Here is a 22,801-nt window from a genome sequence, read left to right on the forward strand (position 1 = left end):
CTGGATCAGACACTCCAGTGATTGAGGTCATGAGCATCGATCCACGCAATTGGGATACGATGACATACATCAACCAAGTCAGCGAGCCTGACCACCCGATCCCGTCAGTCGCCTCTTTCTACAAGCATTGTCGCCTTTTACGACAAGCATGGGTTGCTGAACATCTGTGCTACCCCGGGTCTCAAAGGCATGTAATCGAGGTATTATAATTATATTCTTGGTTGGAAAAACGAAGAAATCTTATGAGTGGGAGTTCATGGGATGTATTCTGTCTGTTGTTCAGTCGGGGATATCAAGATCCTATATCAGTTCAGTTGAGTTTAGACATAACATGTCATGTAACAAATGTGTAGTGACATTCTTTTACTAGTGCTTAAAACATGGTGTTTGTCGTCGATTTATTAGCATATTAATGGTTTGATTTGTGCAGATGAATTATAAATGTCAAAACTAGAGAAGTGGTAAATATTTAAAACTTATTTAATTGTTATAAATACATATTTGGGTGATCATCTAGTTCTCTAAGATAACCGACCGCCTCCGTGGTTTAGTGCTAGAGCTTCCGTCAGGAAAGCGGAGGGTCTGGGATTCGATCCCCGGCCGCGTCATAGCAAAAGACGTTAAATTATGGTACTTGTTATTACCCTGTCTGGCACTCGGCATTAAGGGGTTAAAGCAAGGACTGGTCGGCTTGGAGTCAGTAAACTGTGTTTGAGTGGAGTATTCTTGTTAAAGTGCGACATGGTATGTCAGTGGGCTAGCACTATAAATCAGCATCAGAGATAACTAAAATGAAATACTTGGTACTTGAAAAATATCAATAAATATTCCCAACTATTTGATGGTTAATATACCACAATTCTAAAACGCAAAAATATATGAGATTCGCACGAATTATTTCGTGATTTGTAAAAGAAAACTCTCGAAGAAAGAAAGCTATGATAGAAAGATAAGACATTGTTAATGAGAACTTAATGTAGTAAATACTTTGGGATTTAATTGACCCTAATGACGTACATATAGTCTGGTGCACTAAACCTGTAAGAGATTAGTATGATACTCCCACACGATTTAATAAGTTTAATACCAACTTTACCAAAACCATTTATGTTATATCCAGCACACATATTGTACTCATCTATACGTTCTTACATTACTTAGCAAGATTGTAATTGAATACACAATGCCATTTAGAAAGTGGTCAAATGTAACAAATGTTATATTTGGGATAACACTTTCTTAGTAAAGTACTGATTCTCGTACTTTTTTTAGACTCAACCCAAAAAAGTACGAGAATCTGTACTTTACTAAGAAAGTGTTATCCAAAATATAAAATTTGTTATAAGATTGTAATTCTTCCGTTTTTACAGCTTAAACTTGAACACACTTTGAACATTGATGCTTGTTTTTGTTGTTTACCGTCGCACTAAGGAATATTCCACCTTTATGACTGCTGCTCGGAGGTAATCTAGACTTCACATGGCAAACCATTATTGATAACGTAAGCATTGATCCACGCGGTTGAGGTACGATGGTACACAATCAACCAAGTTACCGAGTCTGTTCTCTTACGACAAGCAGAGTCTCCTTTTACATGGGTTGCTGAAGACCTATTGGTATTATAAGTATCGATCCACGCGGTTGAGGTACGATGGTACCAAGTTACCGAGTCTGTTCTCTTACGACAAGCACAGGCTACATGGGAATTACGGGGTTTTGAATATCAACATGGTCTCACTATGTCGTTGCTATATGTTTAATAAGAAATACTTCTATATATCTCTGGACATGGTGGATATGATATTCCTTCATAATTTAATTGTAATTATTTCATATAAAATATGTCTGCTATATGTTAAGGCTCCTTAAAAGGAGGGGTTCAGTCATGAAATATATGAGTATAAAGAGATGCCCGCCCAAGCATTGAAAAGACAATGTCAAATTTGCTACACTTAGCTGAACATGTCTTAGAAATTCAATGTTGAAATTAATTAAATCGACGACCCACCATACATCACATGTCCAATACAGTAGACATCTCCTGGTGTCAAATTTGCTACACTTAGCTGAACATGTCTTAGAAATTCAATGTTGAAATTAATTAAATCGACGACCCACCATACATCACATGTCCAATACAGTAGACATCTCCTGGTGTCAAATTTGCTACACTTAGCTGAACATGTCTTAGAAATTCAATGTTGAAATTAATTAAATCGACGACCCACCATACATCACATATCCAATACAGTAGACATCTCCTGGTGTCAACTTTGCTACACTTAGCTGAACATGTCTTAGAAATTCAATGTTGAAATTAATTAAATCGACGACCCACCATACATCACATGTCCAATACAGTAGACATCTCCTGGTGTCAACTTTGCTACACTTAGCTTAACATGTCTTAGAAATTCAATGTTGAAATTAATTAAATCGACGACCCACCATACATTACATATCCAATACAGAAGGCACCTCCTGGTGTAAAATTTGCTACACTTAGCCGAACATGCCTCAGAAATTCATTGTGGAAATTAATGAAATCTCAAATTCACATTCGTCTAGTCAGTTTCCTTGAAGTAATTTTAATATCTTATTTAAAACTTAAAAAATTGCACATGAAAGATAAGCAGATGGGAATGATTGAGTTGGATGGCTTGACAAAATGGGTGGGACCAAAGATGTATTTTTTCACCACTGCTAGCCCACTGAGATACCATGCCACAGTTTAACATGAACACCCCACTCAGACACAGTATACTGACTCCGAGCCGACCAGTCCTTCTTTTACCCCCTGTGTACCGAGAGCCACGCAGGGTAACAACAAGTACCATCTTTTAACGCTTTTTGGAATAACGTGGCCAGGAGATGAAGTCTTCCCCCTTCCGCGTTCCGGGCAGACGCGCTTCCACCTTACTACGGAGGCGTAAGGAAATTCATACAAAAAAAAAAAGTTTTTCCATTTGATATATTTTCAGTTAGTTTCAAAGTTACTAAAACAAGTGAGTGCGATTGGTTTTAATGCTGCTTCGGGAAGTATTTCAGTTGAATCAGGCATCACTGAATGGCTTCTCACACAATTAAACCATTGATGACGTCGGTTGATTGTTGCAGCTCATTCTGAGCCAGGAATTCACTGTTCATTCTGAACGTGTATTTTAACAAGTAAAACTGACGTAACTATAGGCCTTTATAAATGCATGATTATAGAGGAATATTATGTATCAAGCATAGCATGGTTTAGGTCGGAGAAATCACTCGAATCTGCCATGGCTCGTTTATTTTATTTCCAGAATCAACAGATCCTCATTATTTGACCACTGGTTAAACCACTACCTGTGTGTCAAGGGTCTAGCGACTGCCGGTGTAAAATATAGTTACAGAAAATATGATTAAGCTTAAAAAATACATATAAGCTGGTATATTACAGATTTGTGTCATGACGAGTTCGTTTACAAATATGTTTTAAATAAATGGGCAAAAATGTCAATGCAGTTTGGGGAAGCTTCTATCACCAACTCACCACCTCACAAAATCATCTCCCCTTCCTAACACAACCTCTCACTCGCGCACTCGATGAACCTAAGTTGGGTATTACCTAGGTAAACAAAATTAACAAGTCGTAACATTGATATACACCGAGTTAACTTTCCAGATTGTGAAATACATGTTTATAGTGTTTTGGATTCTTAAACTCGATAGACAATTGACAATGTAGCTCGTATACAGTACCAGTGAACCGATAGAGATAAGATCATTGATCAATGTATGCTGATCGACCAATGTTCCTTTGATGAAGCGGTTAACCGCTGAAACAGGCTAACTAGAGTAAGCTCCCCTTGTTATCAAGTGTCGCAATACACAAGTTGTGCAATAAAACTGCTGTGTTGACATTCGTTCCTGATTAAGCAAACATGACGTGGGGAATTGCTGACGAGGGTGTTGCTAGAAGATATAAAAGCTGGTAGAAACGTCACCCATCTTCAGTATTGCTATCCCAAACCGAGAGAGATTGTTGTCGGGATTCCGCCCGGTAGCCGTCTTGTCGGGGTGATACTCGAGCAACATGTCGCCTACTTCGAAAATGATCATCAAGAGATACAACCGCTTACTTCGCCATTAGAATGCTTCCATGCATTCTGACAAGCACCATGTGACCTCATCACAAACCCTGGTCTGAGGCGTGACACCCCCACAGCGACCGCGCAGCCGCCCCTCGGGGTGCTAGGCGGTGGGGGTGGAGCGCCGAGGGCCCCTTCTGTCACAGGACTTGTGGGTGAAGTATGTACATATTCTCACCCCATACTTGTCACTGACGGGGCCGTGTTTTCAACGAGATGCGGTATATGTGTACTCGGAAAATTCTGGAGGAAATATCTACTAGTAAGAATGTAGGAATAATTACTATTCATATTAAATGTATTTCATATGCATATTATATGTGTTGTTCATATTCAAATGTATTTCATTTTCAATATGTACTGGTATGTATGTATACCAATAATGTTTCTTGTTTCACTGTGAGTCATATTCACATCATACGTATTTGATATTCATATAGTGTGAATTTCATATTCACATTAAATATTTTATATTCACATTAAATATATTTCATATCCATATAATGTCTATTCCATATCCATATTATGTCTGTTTCATATTCACATTAAATATTTTATATAGACATTAAATATATTTCATATCCATATAATGTCTATATTGTATTCATATAATGTGTATTTCATATTTATATATGCATATTATATGTGATAGATAGTATATATGGTAGCATATTATATAGAAATATGTTTATTATTTAGTTCATATGAATAAATTGAGGAAGAGAAAATAAATACCTATCAGTTGATTATGTCATGTTTGATTTTCATGTGTTAGCGATATTACGTGATTTTATTTCTTAAAAATTAATATAAATTGATTTTGCATTTACATGTTTTTTTAATCTGCTGATGGGTATCGTAGACATCTTAGCTTAGAAAAAATACATTGCAAAAACGGTAGGGGTCATGTGTTTGCAGACTCATTTCTTACCCCGGTCTTCATTGAACCAATTTATTCTTGCACAGAATTACCCAGCCACAGATAACTTTATATAAACTGTTGCTGAAATTAGTGATGGTTAACTTAACATATTTCTCCTTTTTTTCAATTTTCTGCTACATGAATACCAAAATCGGTTTACTTTCTTTTCCCTTCAGTTTATATTGCATGTCATTCCATGGTACTGAATTGGCTAACCAATAATTTTCGCGTGTGTTGCAGTAATGCGCTGGTTGATATTACGGACTTCGCATTGCTGTCTACAGTTTTTGTGCGTTATTTATTAAATAAACCCTTTGTGAAGTTGTTATTTTTACTTATTTATTAATCGGTTGATGTATGCCATTGTATCCCAATTACGTAGATCGATGCTCATGATATCAATCACTAGATTGTCGGATTATTCACAAACCGCCGTCATATAGCTGGAATATTGCGTATTGAGTGTGGCAACAAACAATCTAAACTAAACGAATTGCGTGGATCGATGCTCATGATGTCAGTCACTGGATTGTCTGGTCTAGACTCGATAATTTACAGCCATGTCATTAACTATCAAGATGACATCTTTTCATTTCAAAACGCTTGAATTACTTATTACAGGTAATCTGATACATGTACAAAAAGACAAAAATAGGGAGCGATTATTAAAATTAAGATATCGTTTCTACATTTATTGAAAATATGTTTATTGTCCCTTTATTGACAATTTATTGACAGCCTATTTTTAATCAATAACATTAAAAACATTCACGTATACCCACACCAAATTTAGGCATTACAGGGTCATAACCTGTCTACGAAATCTAGACAGTATTTGGGTCATATTAAACTCTACACCCCCGGCAGTGAGTTGTACAGGTGTCCTAGAAACGTCAACTCCGATATGTTTGGTTTCAGCAGGTTGACAGCCGATGTGAGATAGTCAGTATCAGGCTGTCGGGTGATGTACCACGCATACCGGTATATGAATGGCGCCGCTTCAAGTCTAGGTACTATCTGCTTCATGTAATCCAGTTGTTTTTGCACAGACATTGTCTTCGGACAGGAAAACTCTGTCAGCCATATTTGTTTACCGTACCGATTGTACAGAGACTCCAGATAGCGCATGTCGTTATCCGGGTCACAATTGTATGTGTGCGCAGCCAGGAAGTCAACCCGGCAGCCATTACAAGCCTTGAAAAACTCGTCCAGCCAATCGGTGGGTTCCTTGAAGCAAAGATGCCAGCCATTGCATCGGGCAGGGGCGGGGCTTACGAGCAGTTTGTCCTGCCCAAGTTTTTCGATTTCTGGCCAATGAGAAGCAGCAAGTTGAGGAGTGATATTTGATTGGTCGCGTTCATTTGGTTCGTTATATCCCAGGAGGTACATGTAGTTAAACGAGTGTAGTTAATCTGGAAACTCCAAACCATTGGAACGAACTCCCCCCTCGGAGTGCAGCCCTCGTGGATAAAGTCGATATAGTTCGTTCTCCAGTTGTACCTGCAACATAATATTATGTTAGTGGGTTCGAATCCCGGTTCGCCCCAATTATGTTTCTAGGTTTGTCAGCACCATACCTGTGCTCGTGGGTTTCACCGAAGTGGTAAACGTCTTAGACCTGCATCACTTCGGGCTTTCCTCCCACATTAAGCTGACACGCCATGATATAACTGGAATAATGTTAAAAGCGGCGTTAAACCCAACTCACTCACTCACTAATATTATGTTATGGAGGCAAGGGTTAACATGTGCAGACACTACAACAGCGGAGGGTAGGGGATGTGTGTCGCCTTATCTTACACAAACGGCTTACAGAGTGGTGGAGTAATTTAATGGTCAAGTCGTGCGCTTGTTACGAGGATAAATTCAGTTCGATTGGTGCAATGTGTGAAACATGTGCCTGGGGTACCAACACCCTTCATGAATAGTGCATAATTCAATTATGAAATGTCAACGCCAGATAATAACCAGTCTCGATTATCCACCTCAACAGATTTCATTGGAGTGAGTCAGTATGGTTTTACGCCGCTTTTAGCAATATTCCAGCAATATCACGGCGGGGGACACCAGAAATGGGCTTCACGCATAGTACCCATGTCGGGTATCGAACCCGGGTCTTCGGCGTGACGAGCAAACGCTTTAACCACTAGGCTACCCGACCGCCCCTTGATTTCTTTGGAAGGAAAAGACAAAATAGCTCACGACCAGATACCAGTCGATCAGAAACAAACAAGCCACAACGGTAGCACGACAATCGCAGGAATTGAAACTTGCCGTGAAAAGATTAAGAAAGAAGTAGAGTATTTCTGGTTCGGGAAAGTGACATCAAAATAATTTTTCAGACGAGATAAATCGCAAATATAAATTCCAATGTGTAATTTCATAAATTCATGACGCATAACACCCTGAAGACGTATCGGGACTGTAGTCTGAATAGTAAAGGTGTTGATTGTGGATCTATAAAGAACGCTGCTATCTTACCACCATGATGACTCCGTTAACGCGTACGTGTCGTTACAGAGGAACACGTGGTTGTTGACGCCGTACCCTCTCTTCGTTGATGCTGCTGCCAGTGTAAACAGAAGGAATGATACAACAATAAACATGCTTACAACGACGCGAATCCAACCAGTCGCAAGGTCAACAGATCAGATAAGTCAGGTTTAGCAGCTGATAGGAGTGCACAACAAGACTCGAGAAATCCGCACGAAATAACCAGCGGAACCTTACCCCTCGTAGATCCTAACAGGGAAGGAATTCCACCCTGTAAATCGTGTCGCTGTAAACATTGTGTGACAATAGTATGAGTATATGTAAGTATGTACAACGTACGCTCTAAACTGCATAAGTATTTCGTATCAGTTGCCTGTCCAAAATCAACAGCTTATTAATAAATATGGGGTACGATAAGGAATGTTGGTCCCATTGGGAAGTATCACATCATAAAACTTTAAATATTGTTATGAAAACTATCAGATATGTTCAAATGGACAGCTAACCAATTTTCGTTCACACACTTGCAATTTTGTAAATTACGTCATGACCAAGTATATATGAATGTTTAACTGGGTTAAAAAAATCAAATTGTATTTTTCGACAAAGTGAACGTAGATTATATTATCATATATTTGTACTATCATTATCAGTTTGTCCCATACACATTAGCTTGGGTTAAAGACCTGCTCGTGTTCGCGTAACCCTCAGATCAGCCTTTCCGACTCGTGGTATACTTGCTACTTCATGTTGTGTTCAAAATAGGCAAATATTCAATGAACACATCTGATACTTCTCATAACAAAAGGTTTTCAGATGTCACACACACACACACACACACACACAGAGAGAGAGAGAGAGAGACATAGATAGATAGATAGATAGATGTCAGGAACGCAAAAGCCATGTGTCTATTATCTATGACCCCGATCGATATTTTTTACCATCCAACTCGATGTGTAATTTTAACTACATGAAGAATATATGCACCATATTCTGTTTTATCCTGAAAACGACATGGTATATAAGTACAGTCGATAAGCAAATGAGGCCACAAGTCTGTTAATTATGATACGCTTAGTTGTATTTTCATGGGTATTTTAAAGGGCGGTGGGGAAGCCTAGTGGTAAAAGCGTTCGCTCGTCACGCCGAAGACACGGGTTCGATTCCCGACATGGGTACGATGTGTGGTATCCCCTGCTGTGATATTGCTGGAATGTTTCTGAAAGCGACGTAACAGAATACTCATGGGTTTTTTTTAAACAGAAATTAATGAGTAAGTTTAGCTTAACGTCGCATTGAACAGTATTCCAGTTAAATCACGGCGTGTTGCGATGCAAGAGGACATCCCGAAGTGATACAAGTCTAAGACGTTTACCACTTTGGTGAAATGTACACCTTTGGTGCTGACAAGCTAGAAACATAGTCAGAGCAATGGGATTGATGGGATTAATTCGTACCCATCATCATAGTTTTCTGGGATGCAATTACTTAGGCGACATAGTTACATTCTTATTATCTTGCAAATGACTTTCAGTCAGCGTCAGAGTCAGCGTCAGAGGAATCCCAAGGGGTCACAGACGGAAGACCTTTACAACGCTGGCGACACCCAGGAGCACATATATGGTGCTGGCATACCAATGGTGATAATCAGAGAGAATGTATGGAATGGCGCCCAAAGCTGCAATGACTCTTGCGGACACAATCAGGACTCTGTCCTAGTTTTCGATGGCAATGGCTATGAAAATAGCTCTCCTTCTTTATCTTGGACACAACCAGGGCAGCAGTAGGGCAGGATTGCCTGATACTATGTGAGCATGATCTACAAATTTAAAGTGATTAACGTGAACATTACTCAGTGTCGGCCACCAAGGCCATATGTCGTCGGTATATACTGCGGGAATTCTGTTATTGCTAAATTCATATTGATCTTGAAACTGAATCTTTTATTTATAGACCGCTTCCGTGGTCTAATGGTAGAGCGTCCGCCCGGAGAGCGGAAGGTCCGGGGTTCGATCCCTAGCCGCGTCATACCAAAAGACGTTAAAAGATGGTACTTGTTGTTACCCTGTCTGGCGCTCGGCATTAAGGGGCTAAAACAAGAACTGGTCGGCTCGGAGTCAGTATACTGTGTCTGGGTATTCATGTTAAACTGCGGCATGGTATCTCAGTGTGCTAGCACTATAAATCGGCATCAGTCCGGACTAGTACAAGCAGCCACACACACACACACATACACGTGCATGCACGTCGCTATATAAGTGCAATAAACGGTATCTATAAAGGTCGAGTGAGTGAGTGAGTGAGTTGGGTTTAACGCTGCTTTTATCATTATTCCAGTTATATCGCGGCATGTCAGCTTAATGTTGGAGGAAAGCCCTAAGTAATGCAAGTCTCAGACGTTTACCACTTCGGTGAAACTCACGAGCACGGGCATGGTGCTGACAAACCTAGAAACATAATCGGGGCGAACCGGGATTCGAACCCACAATCATAGGTTTCTGGCGTACCCAGGGGACGCAACTCTGCTTAGCGAATCTCAGCGCCTTAGGCCACTGGGCCGCACGTGCCATAAAGGTTGAGAATATAGGTTGAGAACGGATTCTAACCCAAAATCATTTTTATAAATTATAAATCATCCATTACTTGTGTCTTCTTCTAAGTCATCATTGTGATACAAGTCTTCAGAACATATACAAATTATAGCCGATCACAGATGGCATAATGCCAGTTTATGGAGTATGTATTTATCTGACGGCTGAAAAGTATATGGCAATATCTCGGCTGTAAATTTGCGCCAGCCGCAGATCCTACAGAACCAAACATGGAAGGGAGACCTTCATGTCTTCAGATTTCATTGAAATAGTTTACTGTATCATGTCTACGTTTTCTGTGCCAGTTTTGTATATGCACGTTCAGATATATTCATGGCAACGGTAAACGATTGATACGTGTTATTTATACGTATTAATGTATTCAAATCTATGCTGCAACTTAATCGTAGCCAATCTAGGTATATGCCATGTGACACTTCTTATTTACAAACAAAGTAATAACATAAAGATATTTAAATGTTGATTGTCGAGCATGTTATTGGCCACAAATGTTGGCCATATTTTTGTCCAACATCTATACCCTCTTCTCTACTGTGACGTCAGTATGGGTTATGGATCCCATTACCATCTATGCAAAGCTGTTATTGCCAAACCGTGGGCAGAGTTCTTACGGCCTTGGCATCCAGGATATGCAACAATTGATGACGGAGTATGGGTTTACCATTCTGTGCGACTTCCGGCCAGGCTGGCCAGGGCACATCCCGATCTAATTTGCACATAGCAGGAGTTAATAAGTTTAATCAGCTGTCGCATGTTTTATCAAGATGGGAACCTATACGACAGGAGCGGGAATAATTATGCTGTTCATCTGTGGATGCGGTACCACCCAGAGGAACACAGCCCAGCTGATGTCACGACACGGAGCACCACACTCGGCCAGGTGTTCCGCTACATCCAGTGAGAGACTGAAGCATCAAACAGGAACATTTGTACTGTATTCTCAAGGGTATATTCGTAAAAGAAAACTGACAAAATTCAAGTCCTTAACTTTCATAACATTGCGTTTAATGAGGTCGCAGGCAAGATCTCAGATATAAAAACATGTCCGAAGTTGGGTACCACAGTATTACTAGTTCCCCACAAAACGTTTTAAGTGAGAGATTGATTTATGAACATGGCACTATTTTGAGTCTGTAAGTGCACAAAGGAAAATGAGTAAAAAGGTCTGTTGCTGATTATATTAAATATATCAAGTGTTGTGTGTTTCTAGATCTCTTGGCCATGACTATTTGATGTCATTGCATTCATAAATGACAATATAATTCCCCGTCGTCAGGTAAATACATATTTAATAAATTGATATCATTTAATATTTTTCTATTACAATATATGACCAAAAAATAGAACTATTTATGAAAGAAAAATGGTTTTATATAAAGATAATTTGAAGGTCCAAACTCTTTTTCAACCTTTTATTCGGTGCACAATACATGTCATGGCTTCTTATGTTGCACACTGTGTCCTGTTCGGTTACTTGTGACGGAAGTTGTTGTAGTACTGACCAAGCGCTGTCAGTTTCGACGTGGACGAATCAAGTTGCAACAGATCGGTAGCAGTGGTCAGGAAGCCTTCATTCTTCCAGCGCGTGATGAACCATGCGTATCGGTAAACAAAGTGAGCGTTTTCCAGGCGCGGAAGGATCTGTTTCATGTAGTTCAGGATGTGTGAGTGGGACGTGTGTGGACAACCAAACTCCGTTAGCCAGACCTTCTTCTTGTATCGATTGTACATCTTCTCCAAGTATCTCATATCACGATCTGCATTACAGGAGTACGTATGCACAGCAATGAAATCAACACGGCAGCCTTGACACGCTTTAAAAAATTCATCCAACCACCGAGTGGAATTCATGTTGCAGTTACTGCCGCCATTACAACCGGAAGGAGATGGACTCACAAGAAGTTTGTTTCGAGCATGACGCTCGATTTCTGGCCAATGGCTTGCGGCTTCTTGGGGAGACACATTCGATTGGTCTTTTTGGTTCGGCTCATTAAACCCAAGGACATATTTTGACGAGGATGGTATATTCAAGTTGTTGCTGCCTGTAGAATTCCAACCCCATATCATTGGCACATATTCCTTGGATTGGTGGCACCCATGCCTCACCACTTCGTCCGGTGTAGGTTTCCAATCATACCTGAAGGTAGAGGATAAATGTCATTATTACACAATGTTTATACATTGAAGTGATTCCATGTCATTGGATGGGCTAACCAACTAATCAAGCTTCCCATATACTGAAACAAATTGGACAACGCAAACTGCCTGAGTACTGTGGCGCGATGCAAGCTTAGAGTAAGCGAATTAATAGCTCATCCCGGGGTCTGCAACAGCTCGAAGCGCTTGCGCACTCTTCCAAAATGGCGGCGCAGCTACCGCTTGGTTGTCTTGCCATGTAATAGGAGAGGCTCAATGACGAGCTGATGAAATTTATGACTACTTTGAAGATGCAGACGTAGGATGGTGCTTTGTTGCCTTTGCTCATTCCCCAGTTGATTTAGTCAAGAATATCTTGTTCCACTGTCAGATTCAGACGCCATTTTGGTTTGAGAACCAAGCGACCTCAGCCAGCGACTGTTGCGGTTGCAAGCGGCTGAAAGTTAGCGCATAGTTGTAAGGCGAATCGCTGTGTTCGCTCGTCACGCCCAAGACGCGAGTTGAAATCCCCACATGGGTACAGTGTGTGCAACCTATTTCTGGTGTGATATGGCTGGAATACTGCCAAAAGCGGGGAAAACCTCACTCACTCACTCACTCACTCACTCACTCACTCACTCAATCACTTACTCACTAACTTCACATTCACGATAAAAGGTACCAACAGCGTTCTCGTTTTAAGACTATCAATTTGTACTGTTTTGACAATATTTGCTTACAGAACGATTTAATATTGAATTCAGCGTTGATGACTTGGCGTTGATGAATTATGAAGTGTTTATTAAATATCATTAAATAAACTGTACCTACCACCAGGTGGCGTCTGACAAGGTGTTCTCGTCATTACAGTTGAAGTTGACATAGTTCATTCCAAACCCTTTCTTCGGCGTCGAACAAGCTGTTCCTAACAGTAATAAGAGCACGACACAACCCAACATCTTGCTCGGACCTGTTGAAACATGGCACATTAACTGTCTCTGTGATGACGGATTGTAACAATACGTGAAAAAAGGGGCTTGTCAATGGATGACACAATTGAGGCAGAAGGAATATTAGCGGCAAAGTTCAAGGACCTATTCAGCACTGTTCAAGAAACAATCTAATAATTCAAATGCCTATTGTAAGAAAGAACAAATAGATATATTATCAGTGGTGGCTAACGTCCCTTAGAACAGCTCTACTGCAGTGACTGTCTTTCATTTCCCGATGAACGTCAGTATGTCACATGGTGATGATTACATAATCAGTAACTACTTTATAAACGGAGGTGGAACATGCACGGGTCACGATCCCGAAATTCTTTAGATTGCACAAATTCACCAAAAACGTATAATATATAAATGTTCAGGTAATATATGTAATGTCTGGTTCACGCAGGGAATATACATAATCCATACAATTTTCATGTATTATACGTATCCCCTGATTCAACAACACTTTTCTCGACATATTCCCCGAAACTATTTCATTCATGGTTGTCTGAAGAATTATTCTCTCAAGTATCAATATAACATCGTTAATGGGTTTATCAAAAGAAAGGGTTTTTAAAAAAACATATGCACATGTTTGTAGCCTGGTTGATGGAACAATCTGTCAACACTCAGTCTGTAATCGAAACAGCGTTAGTATATGCGTGACAGTGTCCCTAACACTGAATAAGAGAAGGTTGACACAATTTTATGGATGACAACTTCTGTAAAAATGTAAAAAGCGATGTTTCGGTATCGATCCTTATACCGCTGTCAAGAATGAAGGAATGAGGGACAAAGTATAGAACAGTATTAAAGAAGTTGTTATCCATAAAATTGTGTCTGCCTTGTCACCCTTCAGCTTCTGGGTAATGCCTGTCAAACAAGTTCATGAATACGAGGACACTAACTGATGTAACAACACATTGTCATAATTGTCAACACATTCATAGTTGTTAGAAAGTACAAACAAATCATACCCGTTGTTGTGGCGATATTCAAGGTATAAAGTTGCTGACAGTATGTACTCCCTCACATTTCTAAAATGGAGGGGCGGTCGGGTAGCCTAGTGGTTAAAGCGTTCGCTCATCACGCCGAAGACCCGGTTCGATTCCCGACATTGGTACAATGTGTGAAGCCCATTTCTGGTATCCCCCGCCGTGATATTGCTGGAATATTGCTAAAAGCGGCGTAAAACCAAACTCACTCAATGGAATTTGAGGAGAATTTTCGAAAGAACCTGGACATGCACTATGATGACAGCAAAAGCGTCTTGATACCTAAAGATGTGCAGTTTGAATCCAACTGTGGTGGACAAGGTTTTACATGATGTAACTGTGTTGGTACAATGAAATGACAGACCAACGGGTGTAGATGATTCAATGTAGTTCTCGTTGCCACTCAAGCCTGTGTCAATGTGTCAATAAAAACTAAATAACAGAGATATTATTAGTCTAATTTTGATAACTTTTGATAACTTGCCTCTTCCTGCAAGGATGACATTATTACGTTTGAAATAGTTGGTACTGATGTATGCTAATTATATATGAAATCATTTGTCATTTCTTATTAATAAATTCATTAACATTATTTTATTGTTACTTGAGAGAATAATTCTTCTAACAAACAGGAATGAAGTAGTTTTAGGGAACATGTCTAAAAACATTGTTAAATCCCCTCAATATGTATACTACCTGAAATCTTTTAGGGATTATGTATATTCCCTGCGTGCATCAGACATTACATATATTCCCTAACAATGTCAGGGATTATACATAGCTCCTGATTTGACAGATCCCCTGTAACATAGCGCACTGACTAAGAGTACCTCTGTTCAGGTAATGACTGATCCAGATTCGAGCCGAGAAAGATAATACAGTAAACTACGGTTATAACGAACAGGCTTAAAACGAACTTACGGATATAACGAACTTACTTTTTTGGTCCCAACTATTTACTGTAGTTATGCTGTATATATGCTTATAACGAACTACGGTTATAGCGAACTAAAATTAGTAGTCCCTTTGAGTTCGTTATGACCGTACTTTACTGTATTTATGTCAGGACACTGAAACGTCTATTTGTAGTTACAACAGGGATAACACGACATACCAAAAGACATGTCTCAGTTCTACACTATGCTCCATTGCCCCTGGGAATACCTCGACGTTGCCACAAGCGTTGATGAACGTTAGCAGCAGTACAGCGGCCATTTTGTTACTTGTCAGTCTAAGGGAGATCACTCACAATCGAATGTTAGGGGCGTAGTCAACAACATTACAGTTCGCGTTATGTAACCATTTAATCTTCGAACAAGTATTATTAGAGGATTGTGTTTAAGTTATATATTCTATGGCGTTATTTCAGCTACCACTTCGCTCGCTGATCGACTGTCTTCATCTGATCGTCAACAAAAGCCACTTAAGTCCTTAAATATACATTAAATTATCATATTTAAAGAGGAACTTGGAATTGACGATTGTAGCAACAACCATTTAAAATGTAAAATATTCAAAATGATGGAGGTAGACAGTTTATACAATAGCGATTGCTCGCCACTCGCACAATCGGCATACATATATGATACATGTAATACGTCTCAGGTGTAGCTTGTAGACCTACTCTAAGAATGGATCCACATCCTAGCCCCTGTACCTAGCTGCGTGTGGACCTACTCTAAGAATGGATCCACAGCCTAGCCCCTTCCTAGCTGCGTGTGGACCTACTCTAAGAAAGGATCCACAGCCTAACCCCTTCCTAGCTGCGTGTGGACCTACTCTAATAATGGATCCACAGCCTAGCCTATTCCTAGCTGCGTGTGGACCTACTCTAAGAAAGGATCAGCAGCCTAGTCCCTTCCCTAGCTGCGTGTGGACCTACTCTAATAATGGATCCACAGCCTAGCCTATTCCTAGCTGCGTGTAGACCTACTCTAAGAAAGGATCAGCAGCCTAGTCCCTTCCCTAGCTGCGTGTGGACCTACTCTAATAATGGATCCACAGCCGAGTCCCTTCCTAGCTGCGTGTGGACCTACTCTAAGAATGGATCCACAGCCTAGCCCCTTCCTAGCTGCGTGTGGACCTACTCTAAGAATGGATCCACAGCCTAGCCCCTTCCTAGCTGCGTGTGGACCTACTCTAAGAATGGATCCACAGCCTAGTCCCTTCCTAGCTGCGTGTAAACCTACTCTAAGAATGGATCAGCAGCCTATCCCCTTCCTAGCCGCGTGTGGACCTACTCTAAGAAAGGATCCACAGCCTAACCCCTTCCTAGCTGCGTGTGGACCTACTCTAAGAATGGATCCACAGCCTAGCCCCTTCCTAGATGTGTGTGGACCTACTCTAAGAAAAGATCAGCAGCATAGCCCCTTCCTAGCTGAGTGTGGACCTACTCTAAGAATGAATCCACAGCCTAGTCCCTTCCCTAGCTGCGTGTAGACCTTCTCTAAGAATAGATCCACAGTCTAGCCCCTTTCCTAGCTGTGTGTAGACTTACTCTAATAATAGATCCACAGTCTAGCCCTGTACCTAGCTGCGTGTAGACCTACTCTAAGAATGGATCCACAGCCTAGTCCCTTTCCTAGCTGCGTGTAGACCTATCTAAGAATGGATCCACAGCCTAGCCCCTGTACCAAGCTGCGTGTAGACCTTCTCTAAGAAAGGATCCACAGCCTAGCCCCTTTCCTAGCTGCATGTAGACCTACTCTAAGAATGGATCCACAGTCTAGCCCCTGTACCTAGCTGCGTGTAGACCTACTCTAAGAATAGATCCACAGCCTAGTCCCTTCCCTAACTGCGTGTAGACCTACTCTAAGAATGGATCCACAGCCTAGCCTCTTCCTGGCTGCGTGTAGACCTACTCTAAGAATGGATCCACAGCCTAGCCCCTTTCCTAGCTGCGTGTGGATCTTCTCTAAGAATGGGCCACAGCCTAGCTCCTTTCCTAGCTGCGTGTGGACCTACTCTAAGGAAGGATCCACAGCCTAGCCCCTTTCCTAGCTGCGTGTGGATCTTCTCTAAGAATGGATCCACAGCCTAGTCCCTTTCCTAGCTGCGTGTAGACCTATTTAAGAAAGGATCCACAGCCTAGCCCCTTTGCTCGCTGCGTGTGGACTTACTCTAAGAATGGATCCACATCCTAGCCCCTGTACCTAGCTGCGTGTAGATCTACTCTTAGAATGGATCCACAGCCTAGCTCCTTTGCTCGCTGCGTGTAGACCTACTCTAAGAATGGATCCACCGTCTGGCCCCTGTACCTAGTTGCGTGTGGACCTTCTCTAAGAATGGATCCACTGTCTGGCCCCTGTACCTAGCTGCGTGTGGACCTTCTCTAAGAATGGATCCACCGTCTGGCCCCTGTACCTAGCTGCGTGTGGACCTACTCTAAGAATGGATCCACCGTCTGGTCCTTGTACCTAGCTGCGTGTGGACCTTCTCTAAAAACGGATCCACTGTCTCGCCCCTGTACCTACACCTGTAGCTGCGTGTTGATCTACTCTTAGAATGGATCCACAGCCTAGCTCCTTTCTTAGCTGCTAGTAGACCTACTCTAAGAATGGATCCACAGCCTAGCTCCTTTGCTCGCTGCGTGTAGACCTACTCTAAGAATGGATCCACTGTCTCGCCCCTGTACTAGCCGGATTCCCACTCCTCGTGTGCCAGTACATACTGGCCAGGTAGGCAGTTCACATTCACGGTTACACCTACCTCACAGCTGTCGTGGTTTTGTCTGAGATAATGAGCAGGGAGCTGCTTATAACTATGAAAGATTAGTTTCCCAAGGACTTGGGCCTGTATCGTTAACTACCAGGATCCCCTGTCTGACCTTTGTCTCTCTTCACTATAACCACGCCATTGGCTTTCATCAGAGAGGTACACCCCATTACTTTGGACTTTCCCCAAACACTAAACTAACACGCCCAGGTATAACTGGGCTATTATTAAAAGAGAGGTTCACAAAAGTGCCCTTCAAAATCCTTCATTAGGCCATTGGCGATATCTTGCTGTGTATTTGGCGATATCTGGTAGTTGGCATATAGTGTGGTCTTAACTAATATATTATTGGTTTCGTACTCTTTTAATTAAAATATGTACTACATGGATTATTAACTTGACTTAGTGTAACAGCCATTTGTTTTACGGATATGACTCTGTTTGGAGATTGTGTTAAAAAATGACACAATGGTTGATGTCAAACACAAGGTTGAGTGATCTAGGTTTACATGTCAGTGTAATTTATTATTGAACAATGTTGTAATTGTTTTACATAGTTTCTGTTGGCATTCAGTAGAAGTTCATAGAATAGAAAATATCATGAAAGAAATAACAATGAACCTACTCACTGTGTTGGCACTGTTTCTCTTGTAGATATTGTATCAGATTGTGAGGCTGATGAGAATTGTTATATTGTCAAGTTTGATGGCATTGCTGACTTTGCTAGACCTAGTGAGTGAGTGAGTGAGTATGGCTTTACGCAACTTTTAGCAGTATTCCAGCAATATCACGGCGGGGGACACCAGAAATGGGCTTCACACATTGTACCCATGTCGGGAATCGAACCCGGGTCTTCGGCGTGACGGGCGAACGCTTTAACCACTAGGCTACCCGACCGCCCCTGCTAGACCTAGGCTAAACAATTCTGAAGATTTAGCTGACTTAGATCTTATTTTAGGTCATTTGTCATCTGAGCAAAAGGTTCAGGTGTCAAAGTAAATTCAGGGGTTTGCCCTCTTGTTCACGGATGTATCCAGCCGTACAGATTTAGTCTGTCATGATGCAGATGTTGGTGGCGCTATCGGATGAAGCCAATCAAGCTTGAAGCCCTGAAGGAGGAAGTTCAATCAAATTAGTGAATCACGTCATTTTGACTGGAGTCCACCTTGCAGTCTTGTGCCGAAACCCCATGGTAGTTACCGATGCTGTACTGACATGAATCGGGTGAACGCTGTTTCTAAAACTGACTCTTACCCAATACCAAGAAAAGATGACTGCATCAGCAAGTTAAACCTATTGAAGGTGTATTGGCAGATTCCACTGACTGACTCCAGATGGACTTTGTCAATACAAAGAGATGCCATTTGAGCTAAAGAACGCCCCAGCCACCTTCCGGTGTCTCATCAATGAAATTACGGCCAATCGTGAAGGTGTCAGAGCCTACATTTATGATGTCATCATGGCGCGGGACGCAGACCTCAAGAGGATCAGCGCCTTCTTCGAGTCTCACAGAAGTTCCCAGACATAAAAAGGAAGTTGTGAGATTTCTCAGTATGGATGGGTTCTACCTAAAATTTTGTCAAACATTTCTCACATGTGGTCGCCGCTCTCACTAACTTGCAGGGCAAAAGGATAAGATTTGTTTGGAACAGCAATTGTCAGGCTGCTTTTGAGGAAATTTAAGTTATTCTCATGAATTCTCGTGTTCTCCAATCACCAAATGTTGAAAAAACTCTCAGATTGGCAGTAGATGCTAGAATGACTTTGGTGCTGATGCTGGAGCTGTCATGTTGCAGAGAGATGCACCAGGCTTTGATCATCCTGTTTGTTATTATTTACGAAAGTGTGACAGACATCAGATTATTCCACTATTGATAAAGAAACTCTTGCACTGTCGTTAGCATTGCAACAAAAGAAGTGTATTTGGATACTACTTTGTTTTTAATCAAGTGTACACTGATCACAGTCCACTGACCTTTCTTCGTAAAATGAAGAACAAAAATCAATGCCTAATTACCTGCGCTCCTCTTTGCAGGAATTATATTCAGACATCAAGCATATTAAAGGCAAATACAACATTATTGCTAATGCATTATCACGAGTAGATTGAGGTTGATCAGTTTTGACTGCAGATATGGTTTGTATATTTGTGACAATTTTTCACGTGTATTGTTTACTATTATTTACCGTTCTTATCAGTTTTTGTACTTTCTGCGAATGGGGAAAGTGTCACATGGCAGTGTAATGTATTGTTGAACAATGTTGTACTTGTATTACATTGTTTATGCTGAGATTCCTTAGAAACTCATAGCATTGTGTTTTAATTGGTTAGTTGTCAGGAATGTAGTGCTATCTTATGTAAGCAGTGGTGTGGAATTTACTATATTTGGATGCTTTTTTTGTAGTAAGTGTATATTTTTCTGGAGTAGTTAGGCTAATCCAGCACTGTTTGGAAGCTTCAAGTAGGTATTTAGACGATATAAGGGGGAAAGGGTGTGCCTCATCTCATCTTACATTTCCTCTCACATTACATCAAGACTAGAGGATGTGTGAAGACCACTGAAGCTTGACCACTTTTGCTGCTAGGTGAATATTATTATCACTCATTGTTTGCTATCACCACTGTTATTATATTTTACACTGCCATTGAATTTAGCATTGTCATTTTATTGTGTACTGCCATTGAAGTTGTTGTTGTTTTTTTACAATTGTTAATTGTATAACATTTGTTTGTTGTTTGATGGTTTCAGACCGAATTCTTGTAGGTAAAGATGTCTGGGTTTACTTATTGTTTCAATTAGGAATTCGACACATCACACCTAGATACGTATGTGTACCCGTGGTTCCGTATAGCTAACTCTATAACCCATGAGTGAGTGAGTTTGGTTTTACGCCGCTTTTAGCAGTATTCCAGCAATATCACGGCGGGGGACACCAGAAATGGGCTTCACACATGTCGGGAATCGAACCCGGGTCTTCGGCGTGACGAGCGAACGCTTTAACCACTAGGCTACCCGACCTCCCCCTATATCCCATGATTACCAGCTGGTTAGTGACAGAGAGTGGGAGTCAAACGGCGGTAAGCAGAAAAGCTGCATGTACTGTGTCACGTAATTAGCAACAGTTAGAATCGAGGGAGATCTCGCGGACCGAAATATGGACTATTTGGATAAGACTCATTGCTCGTCTTACCTACAGGGTAAGAAAATCTATTTCTACCTTATCTCGAAATAATTAAAAAGTATGCGCTCAGTTACAGCTGTCAGCGTCACAATTCCCACAATATTGCGTCCAAGCATTTCGACAATGCTGATCAGAACAACCCATATCCAAACCACCATGATCTACGTGCTGGCCCTTGTTGCCATACCAACGGTTGTCCTGGCAACAGATCACTGCATGTTTCTCGGGAAGCAGTATGCAAAAGACGAGCAATTCCATCCGTCCCCGTGCCAGGTGTGTCTGTGCGTGGCGCCGACTGTAGCCTGCACGACCTTTGATTGTCCACCCGTCATGTGTGTGGACAGTGTCCAGAAGAAGGGGGAATGTTGTCGCACGTGTCCCAATGGTGAGTAGCAGTGAGTTAGTGAGGGAGGGGACAGGTGTGTAGGTTTGTGTATAGCAAGCGTGATCATGAACACAGCTTTCTTTCAGAAGGTTTGGGGGTGTAATTCAAATATAAAAATGCAATATGAATGCAAATACTTGAAACAACTTGTGCTTGAGTGCAAAAACATTTGTCTAATAATTGTTATTTTTGTTGAAAATATGTCAGCCTATGATTCAGTTTAAACTTGAATGATAATATTATGTTTAAAACAAGTGCGCCCTGCACCCCTACTCCATCATATACTATGCATATATGGGTTGGCTGGTGGGTGAGTGAGTAAAAGATCTGCTTGAAGGGCGTGTTCTAACAATACAGGAGTGAGTTGTCCTAGTCAAAGATCACGAGTATAAGGTGAATGTTGTTTTGCGCCGCGCTTTTCAATATTCCATCTTTTTCTTGAGTATGGATGTGGCAATGAAACGCCAGTAGCCAATGGCAGTCAGAGCACCACAGTTAGGCAAGCCATGGCCAGAGCACCGCAGTTAGGCATGTCACAGCATGTCTGTGATAGCCTTGTGGTCAAAGTCTTCATTCGTCACGCCGAACACCCTGGTTCCATTATCCTCATATGTAGAATATGTGTAGCGTATTTGATATTGTTGGAAAATTGCTAAAATTGGCGTAAAACCATACTTACTCACTTACTCAAAGCACATTAGCGCGCCTAAAGGGATGCAACTAAGGAAGTTGGGCAATCCATGACATCTGGTTAATTGTGTACCATCGTACCCCGACTACCACCGCTCCAAACAATTGATCTGTTGACTGACCTTCTCCTCCAGGTCACAACTGCCAACTCGGCGGCCACGTCATCACGCACGGCGAGGTGTACAGGCTCGGTAACGGAACTCAGTGTCAGTGCATCATCAACCCGTACCAGTACAGCCCTAATGCCCAGGGCACCTTTACTGATGCTCTGTGCGATTAACATTTAACGCTGATAATATGATGATGGTAATAATAACAAATAGCTGTCATTGGTCATTTGTTTTGTTGATCACCTGTATGATGTATAGAACACCCCAAATGTTGGTGCATAGAACACCCCGGATGTGGGTGCCGAGAACACACGGGATCTTGATACATAGAACACCCCGGATGTTGATGCACAGTACACCCCGGATGTTGATGCATAGAACACACCGTATGTAGACACATAAAACGACCCGGATGTTGATTTATAGAACACCCTGGATGTTG

General features: G+C 41.3%; 3 protein-coding genes across 3 annotated transcripts; 1 reads left to right on the forward strand and 2 right to left on the reverse strand.

Annotated features, from left to right (window-relative positions):
* Positions 1-5,881: 5,881 nt before the first annotated feature.
* LOC139465147 (uncharacterized) lies at positions 5,882-6,435 on the reverse strand. Its single transcript, XM_071246838.1, has one exon. The coding sequence runs from the start codon at positions 6,433-6,435 to the stop codon at positions 5,899-5,901; it is 537 nt and encodes a 178-aa protein (XP_071102939.1). The 3' UTR covers positions 5,882-5,898.
* Positions 6,436-11,554: 5,119 nt separating this feature from the next.
* On the reverse strand, positions 11,555-15,897 carry LOC139464302 (uncharacterized). Its single transcript, XM_071245823.1, has 3 exons — positions 15,867-15,897; positions 13,122-13,260; positions 11,555-12,291 (listed from the first exon to the last, which is right to left on the reverse strand). Exons 2-3 carry the CDS (start codon positions 13,247-13,249, stop codon positions 11,625-11,627), a joined length of 795 nt encoding a protein of 264 aa, XP_071101924.1. The 5' UTR covers positions 13,250-13,260; positions 15,867-15,897; the 3' UTR covers positions 11,555-11,624.
* Positions 15,898-21,272: 5,375 nt separating this feature from the next.
* Positions 21,273-22,578, forward strand: LOC139464303 (von Willebrand factor C domain-containing protein 2-like). The gene is made up of 2 exons (XM_071245824.1): positions 21,273-21,559; positions 22,384-22,578. The coding sequence occupies exons 1-2, from the start codon at positions 21,298-21,300 to the stop codon at positions 22,527-22,529; spliced, it is 408 nt and encodes a 135-aa protein (XP_071101925.1). The 5' UTR covers positions 21,273-21,297; the 3' UTR covers positions 22,530-22,578.
* Positions 22,579-22,801: the final 223 nt, after the last annotated feature.

The sequence above is a fragment of the Haliotis cracherodii genome, unplaced genomic scaffold (genome assembly GCF_022045235.1).
Source record: "Haliotis cracherodii isolate W230 unplaced genomic scaffold, xgHalCrac1.p SCAF_17, whole genome shotgun sequence".
Taxonomy (NCBI): domain Eukaryota; kingdom Metazoa; phylum Mollusca; class Gastropoda; order Lepetellida; family Haliotidae; genus Haliotis; species Haliotis cracherodii.

Excerpts from the sequence above, each read along its gene's own strand:
- LOC139465147 (XM_071246838.1), bottom strand. The coding sequence starts at position 6,435 with ATGTACCTCCTGGGATATAACGAACCAAATGAACGCGACCAATCAAAT.
- LOC139464302 (XM_071245823.1), bottom strand. The coding sequence starts at position 13,249 with ATGTTGGGTTGTGTCGTGCTCTTATTACTGTTAGGAACAGCTTGTTCG. Across the intron at positions 12,292-13,121 it reads TTGTCAGACGCCACCTGGTG|GTATGATTGGAAACCTACAC; the intron begins GTAGGTACAGTT and ends CTCTACCTTCAG.
- LOC139464303 (XM_071245824.1), top strand. The coding sequence starts at position 21,298 with ATGCTGATCAGAACAACCCATATCCAAACCACCATGATCTACGTGCTG. Across the intron at positions 21,560-22,383 it reads TTGTCGCACGTGTCCCAATG|GTCACAACTGCCAACTCGGC; the intron begins GTGAGTAGCAGT and ends CTTCTCCTCCAG.